Genomic DNA, 15,713 nt, shown 5'->3' with positions numbered 1-15,713 from the left:
ACCCTAGGCTCAAAGTGTGTGTGAAATCTAAACTTCCATATGATTATTCTACAGGTGAACAATTATTCTGTGCAATTTAATCCACTGATAAAGATGTTAAAGTCTGAGCATCTGCTTCTGCGTTTGGATTGGCTCCTTTTCTGATGTCAGTTTGAAGCTTCAAACACAATATTCTCAAGCCACGCCCCTCTTATTGTTAGGTTTCTGCAAGGGAATAATGCGCAAAAAGAAAACCCCACCCCTTACTCTACTGCATTTCAGTTGGAAGTACATTGACATACTGACATAAAAGATTCAGCAACTTCAGACTTTGACCAAAGCATAGAATCACCAAGAGGCGACACTCTAGTGCAATTTGGGAAACAGCCACTAGATGGTGCAGCAGCCATTTTGGAATGAAAACTCCAATAGAACAACAGCATATTATAAGTCTGTAAAATAAACTATTAAAAGTGCTGATGATTGTGATAGTAAGTGTTGTATTGTCGTCTTTCAGGTTGCATCTCAGCTTTAATGCGCTTTTTAACTAAATAAATGATAAACAAAGCGGCTGCTCGCCATTGCAACGGCAATAATATCCAATGGACAGCCGATCGCTTTTACTCCAAAATTGCTGGGCGCTGCTGTTGCAATGGAACCTTCTATTGAGTGTCGCCTCTTGGTCATTCTAAGCTCTTTGCTTTGACTGTGGTTTTGATGGTTGGTTTAACAGGATCACTGACAGCCAATTAATGAGCGCTGGGGTCAAATGTTCCCTCAGGTGTGTCTGAAAATGTAAGAATCTTTCCTGCAGAGTGATTGAACTATGACCACTGTTAAACCAATAGGTTGATTACAACAATGACGACAACATTAAACCACCGCAGGGAAATATCAAATCAAGGTTTTTCTGGCTTTATATTATAAGAAAAATTTACGATTGAGATTGTTTATGTTTACTGTTAGGTTTTATTTCAGAATGCAGTTTACTGAACGCATTACTGATGAATAACGTCAAACTCTGGTTTAGTCTTGCATGTCCATTATTTAGTACGTATGGATTGTTGCACACTGATATTATGACAACTGAGGTGTGGGTTAACACCAAACACAGAATGAAGTATTCGTGCAAGTAAACTACATAAAAAGTCAATGCAAACAGGTGAGTAGAAGCAAATATTGGTGCAATCATGTCCACCGCACAAGTTCAAATAATTGAACTGCAAAAACAGGGGAAAAACATCCCATGAGTGTGACATAACGATCCTGTTCATACAGTCCGACAAGCTACAATCATTGAATACATTTGCACTATGAGCCTGGCTTTAGTTGCTTATATGGATGTTTGTTTTGTCTGCTAAATCAGTGGTTCTCAAAGTGGGGGTCGGGACCCCTTGAGGGGTCGCGGAACAATGAAGGGGGGGGTCGCCTGGTGATTTCCAAAAATCTACTTATTATTATTAAACCATAAGAATTACCATATTTTATCCATAACCAACTGATGAGAAAAAAACAGCCGTTTATAGTTACTATAGTAGCTTATTTACTTGTTCTATTGGATTGCGATCCTGGGGTAAATACATTATTTTTTTAAAGACATCAATAGCGTCAGATGCAGCAGATTGATTTTATAATACCAGGTTAAACTTTCTGGCCCATTTACAGCACTGAAATACATGTAAAAAATTAAACGAAGAATAGACTTTGGTCTATTGGTGTGTGTGTGCGCCATTGCATGCAAGTTTTCTGTATTTATAACCACCTCAGGGGATATTGGGGGTCGCGAGTCACTGGTATTGTTATTTTAGGGGTCGCGTGCTGAAAAGTTTGGGAACCCCTGTGCTAAATGAATCAATGTGATCCTCTTTCCCCCAGCTGAATTGGTTGACTCAAAGCCACCCGAGCGGAGATCCTGGGCTCCCACAGTCTACTACAGTCTGGGGAAGGAGATCTACAGCTTTCTGGGACATGAAATTAAGATTCAGGAGTCTATAGATCATTATGGAGGAGTGGTGTGGCCAGCGGTGAGCATCAACACATTCAGCATTAACACACCACTGTTAGATCAGGAAGACAAGAGTGTTGTGTCTGAAAGCGCAGATAGTGCGTGGAACACTGTTTGAGAGCTTTTCAACATCAAAAGTCGAAAGCAGAGATCAACATCCCATAATGCAAAACACACCCAGAAATAAAGGAAAACACTAGTAAATCACTAAATATGGAAACTGTTCATTAACAGAGATTATTCACAGTGTATGAATATCAAGGCAATAGTGTGAGGGATGCTCTGGTGGATGCATGTAGAGTTCCAGAGCACTGGACTAAGAACTGTAAAAGCTCTGCTCCCTTTAGATTTTAATGAAGTGTTTCAGGAATGAACCTGATCATATGGTTTTAATCCAATAGGCACTGGCCCTCTGCCGATTCCTGGACACCCAAGCAGGGCAACAGCAGATCAGTTTACTGGATAAATCAACCCTGGAGCTCGGAGCGGGAACGGGCCTCGTCTCAATAGTGGCCACACTTCTGGGTAAGTCTAGCAAAATCGATTTCACTTCTCTTTAGTGAACTTCCCTTTGAGGGAGTCAGTGGTTACTGGTTAAGAGTACGGCAGAACTTCGTTTAAGGTTTCAGGTAAGATTAGAGATGAAAATATGAATATGCTAATAAGCCAGTAGTTAATAGCGTGGCATGCTTTATCAATACATGCCTTGATTTAGACTAAATTTAAACCCCGAACACTAAATGACAGCTCTGATTTACAGGTGCTAAAGTGACAGCCACGGACCTGCCAGAACTCCTGGGTAATCTGAGGTGTAATGTGAACAGGAGCACCCGCGGGTGGCGCAGACACGAGCCTCAGGTTTCCGCTCTGCAATGGGGACACAGACTGGAGCAGATGTTCCCTCGCTCCTCACACCATTATGATTATATTCTGGCAGCTGACACCGTCTATCATCACGACTGCCTGAGCGAGCTGCTCCAAACCCTGCAGCACTTCTGTCAGAGCGGGACAACTGTCATCCTCGCAAACAAGCTCCGGTATCAGTCCGACAGGGCGTTTATCCGGGACTTCCAGAAAGCTTTTAACACCACATTACTGACAGAGCTGGAGGAGGTGAGGATCTACTCTGCTACCATTAGAAATGGGTGAAAAATGCTTAGCCACGCCCCTGCAACCAATAGTTTGATGTACAGGTAAAATGAAAGGCGGAGTTCAAAAATAAACCTCTCCCCCTTCTTAATTTTCACTCAGCTACCATTTGAATTGGGTGATAAATGCTTAGCCACGCCCCTCCAAACTTATGTTTGCTGTGAGTGAAAGAAGAAAGGCGGAGCTCAAAAATAATCCCCCCCCCCCCTTACTCAATATTCACTCTGCTACTACTTGAATTGGGAAAGTCTTAGCCACGCCCCTCCAACCATTAGTTTGCTGTGAGTAAAAGATGAGAGGCGGAGCTCAGAAACAAACCCCGCCCCTACACATTTCACTTCGCTACTATTTGATTTAGGCAAAAAATCTTTAGCCACGCCTCTCCAACCATTAGTTTGCTGTTAGTGAAAGATGAGGCGGAGCTCAAAAATAAACCCCGCCCCCCACTCAATATTCAGTTTTAGTTGGAAATATGCAATCATAAATCTGCTACCACTTGAATTAGATAAAAAAAAATGCCTAGACACACCCATCCAAGCATTAGTTTGCTGTGGGTGAAAGATGAGAGGCAGAGCTCAGAAATAAACCCCGCCCCTACTCATTATTCATTCCGTTACTATTTGAATTGGGTGGAAAATGCCTAGCCACACCTATCCTAGCATTAGTTTGCTGTGAGTGAAAGATGAGAGGCAGAGCTCAGAAATAAACCCCGCCCCCACTCAGTATTCACAAACATACAAAAAACTATTAGAGATGACAAAACTATGGAGTTAATTTGTTGATTATTGTTGTGGATTATTATTTATTGTTTCTGAACCGCTTTTTTTCTGTTGCTTTTCAGACATGGAAATGTATAAGTTACAATTGTTTTGTATTGAGTTGTATTATTTACTCTGCTTAATTGTATTTATTGAATTTTTTACGTCTTCGAAATGAAGTCTAAAGTCTTAGCCACGTCCCTCCAACCATTAGTTTCCTGTGTGAAAGATGAGAGGCAAAGCTCCGAAATAAACCCCGCCCCATACTTAGTATTCACACTGCTACTATTTGAATTGGGTAAAAAAAAATGCTTAGCCACGCCCCTTCAAGTATTAGTTAGCTGTAATTGAAAGAGGCGGAGCTTCGAAATAAACCCGCCCCTACTCAATATTTAGTTTTAGTTAGAAACAGATGTTCATAACTCCACTACCATTTTAATTGTGTGATATATGCTTAGCCACACCCATCCAAGCATTAGTTAGCTGTGAGTGAACGATAAGAGGCGGAGCTCAGAAATATACCCCACCCCTACTCAATATTCACTCCGCTAACATTTGAATTAAGTGAAAAATGCTTAGCCACACCCATCTAAGCATTAGTTTGCTGTGTGAAAGATGAGAGGCGGAGCTCAGAAATAAGCCACGCCCCCTACTCCATATCAATATTCAGTTTTAGTTGGAAATAGGTCATCTTTACTCTTCTAACATTTAAATTGGGTGAATAATGTTTAGCCACGCCCCTCCAACCATTATTTTGCTGTGAATGAAAGATAAAAGGCGGAGCTCAGAAATGAACCCCACCCCTACTCAATATTCAGTTCAAGTCGGAAATACATCATCATACTGCAATAAAACAAGCAAGTAAACAAGTTTAAAGCATTCAGACACAAGAAAACATAACATTTTAAGAATTATCAACATTATTTGTATTTAAAAATGCACAGAATCAAGACTATACAGTGTTTATTTGCATCTTATTCAGTTACTGTATCCAAAGACTGTTTATTTCATGTGTGTGTGCTGTATTGTGTGTATTTGTGCTTAATTATTGCGTTTGTCAAATCTTGAATGTGTTTATTATAGTGGGGGAAACGGGCTGAGAATGATGGGGATTTTCTGCAGTAGATTTGGCAGCTAATAACACTTACAGCTTTCTAAATATTTTTTAATAAGCAAAATAAAAGCAATTTTTAATAAGTAGTGATTTGTTGGCTCACAAATATGAAATAAAGAGACAGGTTAATGGAGATAACAGTGTGAAATATTATGAAAATGTCTTACCGTGTCTTGATGGAGGACGCTGCGCTTAAAAAAATTAAAAGTTAATATGAAATGCATTTTGTAATAAAAAGATGAATTACTGTGCTACACACAAAAACAAATGAGCATATCACTGAAAACTATACATGTAAACAATAAAAACAATACATTAAAGTCAATAAAAACTCCTGAATAAAGCCTGAGTGTGATTAAATACAAATATTAAGTCAGTTCCAGGTCATTTTATTCCGAATCTTCCTCAAATACATCATCATCATCATCATCATCATCAGCACATTTAACAAAATAACCGTCTGTCATTTCTGAAACATCCCACCAATAGCAATGGATATAAAAGAACACCTAACTACTCTATGCATGAATTAAAAGGACTTTAAAATATTGGCATTAACTAGATTTCATCTGTACTTTATAAATACAAGACATCCATAAATATATCTGAGGATATTCAAGGGTTTCTTAATACAGACTGATATGAGATTTCCTGAAGAGTGCAGAAACGGACGGGATTTAAAGAGACAGTACACGCCAAAACATACAAACATGTCCGAATTAAGTGGTGGTAAACTTTTATGCATTTCTTTCTTCTGGCGAACACAAAATAAGATATTTTGAAGAATGTTCTGCTATTGCAAGAAGAACAAAAGAAACTGAAACAATCTCTTAAATCGGTTTTGGGTGAACTGTCCCTTTAATGATTGTGAATTTTTAAGGCCATTTTAAAGATCCTGCCATTCGCATCACCCTGAACATCAACAAACACACACACACACAAACACACACACACACACACACAAAATAGAAAAAAAGTGGCGACCCACAGAGGAGATGTGCTTGAATGCAGAAGAAGAGAGTGAATCTGGAGGAGCTGCTGAAAATGTGAGCATGAATGCTGGCGTCGAGTCTTCTGTGTTTACTGTGTCTGAACCCTGAATGAAGGCTCTCACACACACACACACACACACACACACACACACACACACACACACACACACACACACACACACACACACACACACACACACACACACACACACACGCTAAGAAAAACGTCTCTGTTTTACACAGACCAAAAGGAAATGAGTCGAGGCTCAGAGAGAGAAAAACTTGCAGACGGATGAGAGTACGGCACATGAAGAGACCCGTGTGTTTAGGAAACATGCATACATTTGACACACACAAGGGCCTAGAAAAAATAAAAAAATAGAAAATAAATTCACAAAAAAATGAGGAAAAAATAAAATAATGAAAATAATAAAATTCACATTAAAAAAAAAATCAAAAGGGGGAAAAATTTAAATATAATGACAGTTACCTAAAGAGGTAATAATTTAAATTAAACAAAATAATTTAAGTCCAAATATAATTTTTTTTTAGGAGGGGGATTTCACCAAAAAAAATAAAAATAAAATAAACCTAAAAAATAATAATAATAATGAATGAAATGTGAGCGCACGCACACACACACACACACACTCGATGTCCATCATATTGCCGTATATATTTACGCTTGTACTGTTGTTATGAATAATAGTTCATAATCATGTGTCAGTCCACAGACTGCATGTGTTTAACACACGTCCTGATGAAGAGTCAGCCAGACACACACACACACACACTGAAGGCATCATGGGGTCCGTGAGGGATGTGTGTATGTGTGTTTGTGTGTGTGTGTGTGTGATATGAGGTTTGGTTTGTGATGATCCAGAAGGCATTAAAAGTCTCCTCTTGGTTAAAAACAGGAGTGTGTGTGTTTGTGTGTGATGATTAGAAGGGTGTGAAGTCTGCCGGGAAGAGGATCGGCAGCCAGCTCTCAGTGAACGAGACGCAGTGTGTCCAGCCCAGAGAACGCATCAGCTGCAGACGGAGAACACACACACACACACACACACACACACACACACACACACACATACACACAGTTAATATATACACATACATCATCAATATATACATACAAACACAGTCAATAAAAACATACACAAGCTACACACACACACACACCTTCCTCCATGTGTGTTTCTCTCACCTGTAAGCAGTTCTTGGAGTTCTCTCTGCTGGGTTTGTCCTCTACAATCTTTATTGCGTATTTCAAGGCTCTGGCGTACATCTTATTGGCCAGCGCATGCTTATAGGAGAACGACAAAACCTGCACAAATCAACAATACGATGTACAGTCGGGCTGCGTAGAGTGTGTATGAGTGTGTGTGTATGAGTGTGTATGCGTAGACAAATATCTGCCCTGACAATGTAAATAAAGTGAGAATTATGATCAGATATGAATGAGTTTATACTTTAAAATGTAAAATAACAGTCTTCTACATGTGATAAATATATTTATACACTATATAATGGTGCTGTATCATGATAATCAGGACACACACTGACTTGCATTAGCACTAGTGAATATCTGCCAGTGCTGTACCTTAGAGTCTGTAAGCTCCGCCCACTTCTGCAGCTCCCAGAAGGTGTCCGTCAGAGCTCTGGCCACGCCCACTGACTCCTCCTCCGAGCTGCTTACCTGTCCGGCACTGGCCCCGTCCTGCAGCGGCGTCTGCATCAGCTGATCCGCCAGAGCACAGCCCTTCCTGCAGAGCGCATCCAGCAGAGACGCCTTCTGCTTCTCCATATCACTGCGCACACACACGTACACACGTACACACATACACACAAGTATTAAAGGACACCTATTATGCTCTGTATAGTGTGTGTGTGTGTGTGTGTGTGTGTGTGTGTGTTTGAGTGTGAGCTGAGAACAGCACACAGATAATGTTCTCCAGCTCTCTGAAATTGACCCTTTCAGGCCTTGATCCTAATTGTGGTGTTTTAGTGACTGTCGCTTTAAATGCAAATGAGATTGTGCTCTTTTGAGAAGAGGGCGGAGCTACAGACGGCTGTGTGACAGATGTAAAATAGCACTAGGTCAAATGTCGGGTCAAATGTGTGCTTCAGTGTCAGTGTGTGATGATAAATAAAAGGATTAATAATTGTGTTCACACACACACAGAGATGAATGATGATGTGTGTGTACCTCTTGATGGAGGCGGCGTCGGGCCGTGGGTCCGTCTTCATGGTGAGGTACACCGCCAGCGCCGTCTGATCGATGTGCGACATCACTGACTCTGCAGCGGATACAATCTCCGGCAGACGCTTCAGACGCTCCTGGACGAGCAGACGCATGCACTCAGTGAGTGTGTGTGTGTGTGTGTGAGGAATTGTCTCTGTGTATGTGTGCGCATGTATGAATGTGTGTATGTATGACAGCGATTATGTATGTTAGATTGTCCGTGTGTGTGTGTGTACACATGTATGGGTGTGGGTGCATTTGTGTTTGTGTATACGAGTCTGTGTGTATGTATGTGTGTGTGCCTTTGTATGTACGAGTGTGTGTGTGTGTGTGTATGTATGTATGAGAGTGTCTGTGTGTTTTGTGTGTGTTTGTAATCATAAGAGTATGCTCATATGAGTGTCTGTGCGTATATATATCTGTATAAGAAATAATGAGCGTGTGTGTGTGTGTGTGTGTGTGTGTGTGTGTGTGTTGTACCTTCTCAGAGTCGAGCTGATGGAGTCTCTGCACATGCAGTGGCAGGTGTGTAGGAAACGCCTCCTTCAGCTCCTCATACAGTGAACTGTTGTCCAGTCTGAGCAAACACACTCATTAAATCCTCCAACACACACACGTACACACACACACACACACACACACACACACACACAAGCACACAAGCACACAAAGACACACACAGAGAGACAAAGACGCACACGCACGCATACGCATGCGCACGCACACACACACACACATACGAACACACACACACGAACACAACAAACACACACGAACACACAAACACACACGAACACACACAAACAAACACACACAAACGAACACACACAAACGAACACACACAAACGAACACACACGAACGAACACACACGAACGAACACACACGAACGAACACACACGAACGAACACACACGAACGAACACACACGAACGAACACACACGAACACACACACACACGAACACACACAAACGAACAAACACAAAAAAACACACACACACACCAACACACATGAACACACAGCAGTGTGAAGCCTCACTTGCTCATCCACTGGATCTTCAGGTCCCGCAGAGCCTCACTGAACTCCTCCTTCACGTCCTTCTCCTTCTCCGGGTCCTTCTCCTTCTCCTTCCCGTTCTTGCTTTTGTTGGGAGCAGGAACCAGGTGGTAAAAGATTGGCACGATATCCTGCATCAGAACAACACAGAAGAACAACATTACCCACAATCCATCAGTCCATCTGCTCATGTGGCTCAATGCAGATGACTAACATGATCATCAGAAATACAGACTCAATTCCAATCATATGAGGTCTGAATTTGTCAAACAGACGCAAACAAGCTAATGACGGACATGAAAATGATGTCTCTCTCTCTGTGCGCACGTGTGCATGTGTGTGTGTTGGCCAATATGATTTAGATATTATATATTTTCAGTTAAATAAATATTCATAAATGCAAGTGTTGTATAAAGAATAATAAATGAAATAAAACTATACAATTACGTCAGAAATATTCATTTTAACGATATTAACGTTCAATATAATACATGTGCTTAATGTTTTTTCAGTAAATTTAATTTCATACACATCATAAATCATACTTCACAACATCATTTTAAATATAGATAGGTTTTCTGTTGGTGTTGGACCACTGGTTTGCATTTTGAAATGATTATTGAGCCCAAAAGGTCACAAATAAAACATGAAAATTAATAGAAAAATAATTAATCAGTTATTGCACAGCATTTTTAATCAGATTCCAGCAAAAATAATCAAGTTACTGTGATACAGAACATTACTGTGAAGTTTGAGCTTGTATTATGGATCATAAATAGATTAATTAACTGGTACATTACTGTATAAATATGAAATTAAAAGGCAGAAGTTTTGTTTTTCTGTATCTCTACCCGTCCAGTACCTTTTTAAATTTTCCTTGTCGTTTGGCTGAAGCTTGTCCCTGCTGGTCAGAATAACACACATCAGAGAGAGAATCACACACACACACACACACACACACATACACTGTCCTCTCTACCTCTGCTCTCTACTCCTTGACATCATCATGACTGATTGTAAGTGCAGCAGAATCACAGACAGACACCAGACCCCAGCAGACAGTAAGACAGACGGACAAACAATCAGTCAGTCAATCAGAAAGAGAGAGAGAGAGAGAGAGAGAGAGAGAGAGAGAGGGGAATAAACACTCAGATGGAGAGTCAGATGGACAGACAGGTAGGATGACAGTCAGACAAAAACAGACTGTCAGTCGATCAGACAAAAAAAAAAAAAAAAAAAAAAAGAGTTAGACAAACATTCGGACAGAGTCAGTCAGACAGAAAGTCAGACGGACCGATAGAGTGGGGCAGACTGTGACACAGTCGTACAGACGGTCAAACAGAGACAGTCAGACAGACCATCAGAGAGATCCAGTCAGACCAACAGTCGGACAGAGACAGTCAGACAGAGAGAGAGTTAGACAGACTGATACAGTGGGACAGATACAGTCAGAGGGATTACAGTCGGACAGACCGTCAGAGAAATACAGTCAGACAGACAGTTAAACGGATACAGTCAGACATACAGTCGAATAGATACAGTCAGACTAACAGTAGGCCAAATAAAGTTGGATGGACAAACCGACAGAGACCATTGGACGGATACAGTCGGATGGATACAGTTGGATGGACCGTCAGAGAGATACAGTCGGACAGACAGTCGGATACACACACACATACACATACATACACACACACACACACACACACACACACACTCGGACAAATACAGTTGGATGGACAGTCAGACAGAGACAATCAAATGGATACAGTCGGACAGCCCGTCAGAGAGATACAGTTGGACAGAGACAGTCAGACAAAGTCAGACTTACAGTCGGACAAATACAGTTGGATGGACAGTCGGACGGATACAGTCAGACGGACCGTCAGATATACAGTTGGATAGATACAGTCAGACTAACAGTCAGACAAATATTGTTCGGTGGACAGTCGGACAGATACAGTGGGACGGATACAATCAGGAGGACGGTCAGATATACAGTCAGACAGTCGGACAGAGACTATAAGACATACAGTCGGATAGTCAGACAAATACAGTTGGGTGGACAGTCGGACGGATACAGTGGGATGGATACAGTCAGACGGACCATCAGATATACAGTCGGACAAATACAGTTGGATGGACAGTCGGACGAATACAGTCAGATGGATACAGTTGCATGGACCGTCAGAGAGATGCAGTCGGATGATACTGTTAGAAGTACAGTCAGAAAGAGACAGTAGGACGAACAGTTGGACAGAAACAGTAAGAGACAGTCGGACAAAGACAGTGACAGTCTTAGATAGTTGGACACACAGGCAGCCGGTCAGACAGACAATCATTCTGACAGACAAACAAAAGCCCTTCACCACAGACACTGTGCTGGAGTTCAGATAGATGATCTGTGCTGCCCTTATACACCGGTGCATGTGTTTGTGTGTGTGTGTGTGTATTGCCTTACACAGGGTGAAGTGATGCATGCAAGCATTTTCAGCACAGCTTTTATATACATATATTTGTGCATTTACACACCAGCATTATGTACATTCAGTGCAGACAGAAGCAGTGATGCAGATATAATAATGCACATCTCCAAGCACTACATCATCTAAACTGAACTCAGGCTTACAGGCTCCAGAATCAGATCTCTTCAGAGTTTGGCCACCAGCACCCTATCAGTGGAACAGAGTGAGAGTGGAGCATGCTCTCATATCAGTGCTGTGTCTTGTTACTGCACTCGTAACAAGATCTAGACTCAAATGATCCAGAGTGAAGCACCAGCAGCAGCAGATCACAGACAACAGACCCAAAACTGATCAGATCATACAGGTGAACAGAAATGTGCAACAGGCATAATTATAACTGCTGAAGCAGACATAGAGCTGACATTACAGTGACTCACTCTGAAAAAGAACAGAAGCAGGGCGAGCTGAATTCAATATGGGATGAGCATGAGTTGGTATGATATAGTGAAGCAGTGCCAGTGTCACAAGAGAATGTGCCAATTCTCCTGAACATCAACACAAGTGTAAAAGTGATACTGCAAAAAGTCAATTAAATAATGTTCACAGCACAGCAGTTCTGCCATCAGAAATAGTGTGAAAGCAAGTCAGATTATGAATAATTCAGTGGCTCACTTTTTAACTGACTCACTGCCACCTATTGGTGGTTTCAGTGTTTTAATATTTAAGGCATTTACATTAATTATTATATTTTGAACACTGAAGTGTGAGCATTCATTTTAGCATTATGCAATTGTAATGCAGCTTCTGTTGCTACTTATGTGGGGACAATTTTGACAGATTAGCTGTAATCTCCACATTCTTCTAATTAATTAATTTATTAAGTTCTAAAGTTTGATATAAAAAGGCATGCATATATAAAACAATTATTCTATAGGGTGTCAAATCTAATTTCAGTCAATGCTGTGAAAAAACGAAAACACAGAATTTGAAGAAATAACTCCTTGTTATTCAGATATCCCTCAAACAATGATCAGATTAAAAAAAAGTATTAAAATAAAATATTATTAAAAACAAAATTAATAAATAAATACATACATACATACATACACACACACACACTAAATAAAATAAAAATAAAATAATATACAATATAAAAAATTCAAAAAAACAAAATATAAAACCAAAAAATAAATAAAAATATAAATTAATTAAAATAAAATAACATAAAAAATAAAAATACAAGCCTTTCTGTGTGGAGTTTGCATGTTCTCCCCGTGTTGCCGTGGGTTTCCTTTCGGGTGCTCCGGTTTCCCCCACAGTCCAAACACATGCGCTATAGGGGAATTGATTAAGTGAATTGGCCGTAGTGTATGAGTGTGTGTGAGAATGAGTGTATGGGTGTTTCCCAGTACTGGGTTGCAGATGGAAGGGCATCTGCTGTGTAAAACATATGCTGGAATCATATGTTCACGTCACTGTGGTGACCCCTGATTAATAAAGGGATTAAGCTGAAAGAAACTAAATGAATGAATGAAAATAATCTAAAAATGAAATAAAATAAAATAATATAAAAGTAAAAAAATTAAATAAAAAATTAACAAAATTCTACAATAAATAAAGCCCCTAGGTGTGAGTTGAAGACCCCTCTAGAAGCAGAGGCGGCTGATGGGAGCGCAGCGGGAGCATGCAGGGCTACAGACCAGCTGAATCTACAGTGTTTGAGAGACTGGGACTCACTGCTTTTTTGCCGAACTCACTCTTGGGCAGAACCAGAGAGCCGGAGATGAACCCGCCTGGACCGGAGCCTTTAGGGATCCTGAAACACAGAGACAAGCGTCTGCATCGTCTGTCGCAGGGTGAATATAAACCCTCTTTAGGTAAATTATAGACTGCCTTTATGGCATTTCAGCCCCCTGAAACAAACTATTAAACTATGAAGACTTATTTTAAAATGACAAATTTCAGTTTTTTCAAAAAAATATCTAAAAAAAAAAAAAAAAAAAAAAAAAAAAGGTTTCTTTTTTAGATTCAAGTAGTTTGCAATTAGAATGATTTCTGAGGAATCATGACTCCTGAAAAAGTACTGTAAGTTGTAGCAAACAGTGTTTTTGAACTACAGTATATTACAGTAACGTAAATGTGTAGGAAATGTATTAGCTGTATATATAATATTAATATTTAAACCACATTATTTTCTACTGTAGTATTAACTATGGCAAACTGATGAACTGTAATAAAAACTGTAGTACATTTCATTTTTAGCACAGTAAACTGTGCTGAACTGTAGTATAGTATGCTCTATATTTGTAGAAAACTACAGTACTGCTTTTTGTTTATATTACTGTAGTTGTTACCATAGCAACCATAGAACAACCACAACAGATCAATTATTATAGTTGCTGTGTCACCATAGCAACTGTAGAATTACCACAACAGATTAATTACAATAGTTGTGTTACCATAGCAACTGCAGAATCACCACAGCATATTATTTACTATATTTGTCACCATAGCAACTGTAGAATAACCACAACAGATTAATTACAATAGTTGTGTTACCATAGCAAGTGTAGAATCACCACAGCTTAATATTTACTTTAGTTGTTACCATAGCAACTCTAGAATCACCAAAACTGATAAATTACTATAGTTGTTGTGTTACCATAGCAACTGTAGAACCACCCCAACACATTAATTACTAGTTACTATAGCAACTGTAGAATCACCAAAACAGATCAATTACCATTGTTGTTGTGTTACCATAGCAACTGTAGAATCACCACAACAGATTAATTACTAGAGTTGTTGTGTTACCAAAGTAACTGTACAATCAGCAGAACAGACTAATTACTATAGTAGTTTCATTACTATAATAACTGTAGTATCACCACAACAGACTAATTCAAGTAGGCGTCAAACACTCTACAGTATTTACTATAAACGTAGTATTTTCTTTCTAATGTGCAATGTGACTCTGAATACTGGAATAATGATGCAGACTGATGGGCTGGATACTCACTTGTCGTCGGGCAGACTGGTGATGTAGAACGGCTGTGAGGCCCCGGGGCTCAGTGTGATGGAGTTGGCCTTCTTCTTGGCCAGCAGGGCGGCGCGATGCGTCTCGTAGACGTCCAGCGAGAGAGTGTTGGACAGACGGTGAGACACCACGAACGGCAGATCCTTCAGACGCTCCAGCTCACTCTGCTGCTCGTGACGCACCTGCAGACGCACAGTGTAGTCGCCTTTCTCCAGCTTCAGAGAGTACTGAAACACACACACACACACATCAGCTCAAAAACACCTCATTCAGTAGAGCTGCACTAGAGAAATCTGACATGTCGATATTTTGATTTGTTATGACATTTCACAAGCCTTACATAGCATTAATTGGAAATAATTTAGTCATTTAGACTAAGGAAGACTGCGATTCTGTAAGGAAGTAAATCTAACTTAAAACCTGACAGAGCATTCCATTCTATAGCATTCTACTACATTATAGAGTAGTTTACTCCATAGCATTCAATGCTATTGGATTGTGTTGTATTGTATTGTATTCTGTTGTCTCCTATGCATTGTTTTGGTCACCTGGTGTGGGTACGCATCTCCAGATCCCATGAGCCTCTTGTTCTGGTCAAACAGGAGCCAGAGTTGACTGTCGAACTCAGACTCGTATAATAACTCACAGAGCAGTGGACAGCTGGGCGTCACCTCGCCGCTCTTCGGCTGAAAAACACAACCAAACATCATGCAGACTCAGGATTATAGTTTTCATTTAAATTAAATCATTATATTATGTGTTTTAATATGTCATGTTGTACACAAACACATTTTTAATTCAATAATATTTTATTTTTAAACTATACACCGATTAGATTGTTCTTTAGACACCATCTAGTGGTCAGACGCAAAAATTCATTCAGAGTGCAAACTCTTACAGTGCATTATGGGAATTCT

General features: G+C 40.1%; 2 protein-coding genes across 20 annotated transcripts in view; one reads left to right on the top strand and one right to left on the bottom strand.

Moving 5' to 3' along the window:
- Nucleotides 1–5,964, top strand: part of mettl21ca (methyltransferase 21C, AARS1 lysine a) — an 18,611-nt gene extending 12,647 nt beyond the window's left edge. For 7 of the 13 annotated variants that reach the window (XM_087236574.1, XM_087236571.1, XM_087236572.1 and 4 more), the window contains exons 10-12: nt 1,855–2,003; nt 2,386–2,509; nt 2,745–5,964. In XM_087236574.1, the coding sequence (XP_087092700.1) occupies nt 1,855–2,003; nt 2,386–2,509; nt 2,745–3,133 (662 nt within the window). In that variant the 3' untranslated portion in view covers nt 3,134–5,964. The remainder of the gene's footprint in view (nt 1–1,854; nt 2,004–2,385; nt 2,510–2,744) is intronic. The other 6 variants (XR_015476025.1, XR_015476022.1, XR_015476023.1 and 3 more) reach the window with 1 other exon arrangement.
- The window catches only part of tpp2 (tripeptidyl peptidase 2), a 25,040-nt gene continuing 14,705 nt past the window's right edge, over nt 5,379–15,713 (bottom strand). Inside the window, exons 20-30 of one of the 7 annotated variants that reach the window (XR_015476014.1) lie at nt 15,345–15,482; nt 14,779–15,023; nt 13,497–13,575; nt 10,157–10,198; nt 9,277–9,425; nt 8,720–8,816; nt 8,204–8,334; nt 7,598–7,805; nt 7,202–7,321; nt 6,649–7,029; nt 5,379–6,212 (exon numbers count right to left, since the gene is read on the bottom strand). Coding sequence is in view for 3 of the 7 variants with exons in the window: in XM_087236562.1 (XP_087092688.1) it covers nt 6,940–7,029; nt 7,202–7,321; nt 7,598–7,805; nt 8,204–8,334; nt 8,720–8,816; nt 9,277–9,425; nt 10,157–10,198; nt 13,497–13,575; nt 14,779–15,023; nt 15,345–15,482 (1,299 nt within the window). In the remaining 4 variants the exon portion in view is untranslated. The other 6 variants (XR_015476015.1, XR_015476016.1, XM_087236562.1 and 3 more) reach the window with 6 other exon arrangements.

The sequence above is a fragment of the Danio rerio genome, chromosome 1 (genome assembly GCF_052040795.2).
Source record: "Danio rerio strain M-AB ecotype USA chromosome 1, GRCz13ab, whole genome shotgun sequence".
In the NCBI taxonomy this organism is placed as follows: domain Eukaryota; kingdom Metazoa; phylum Chordata; class Actinopteri; order Cypriniformes; family Danionidae; genus Danio; species Danio rerio.
Note: the sequence above shows the minus strand (reverse complement) of the source record. Positions and strands in the feature narration are given on the sequence as shown.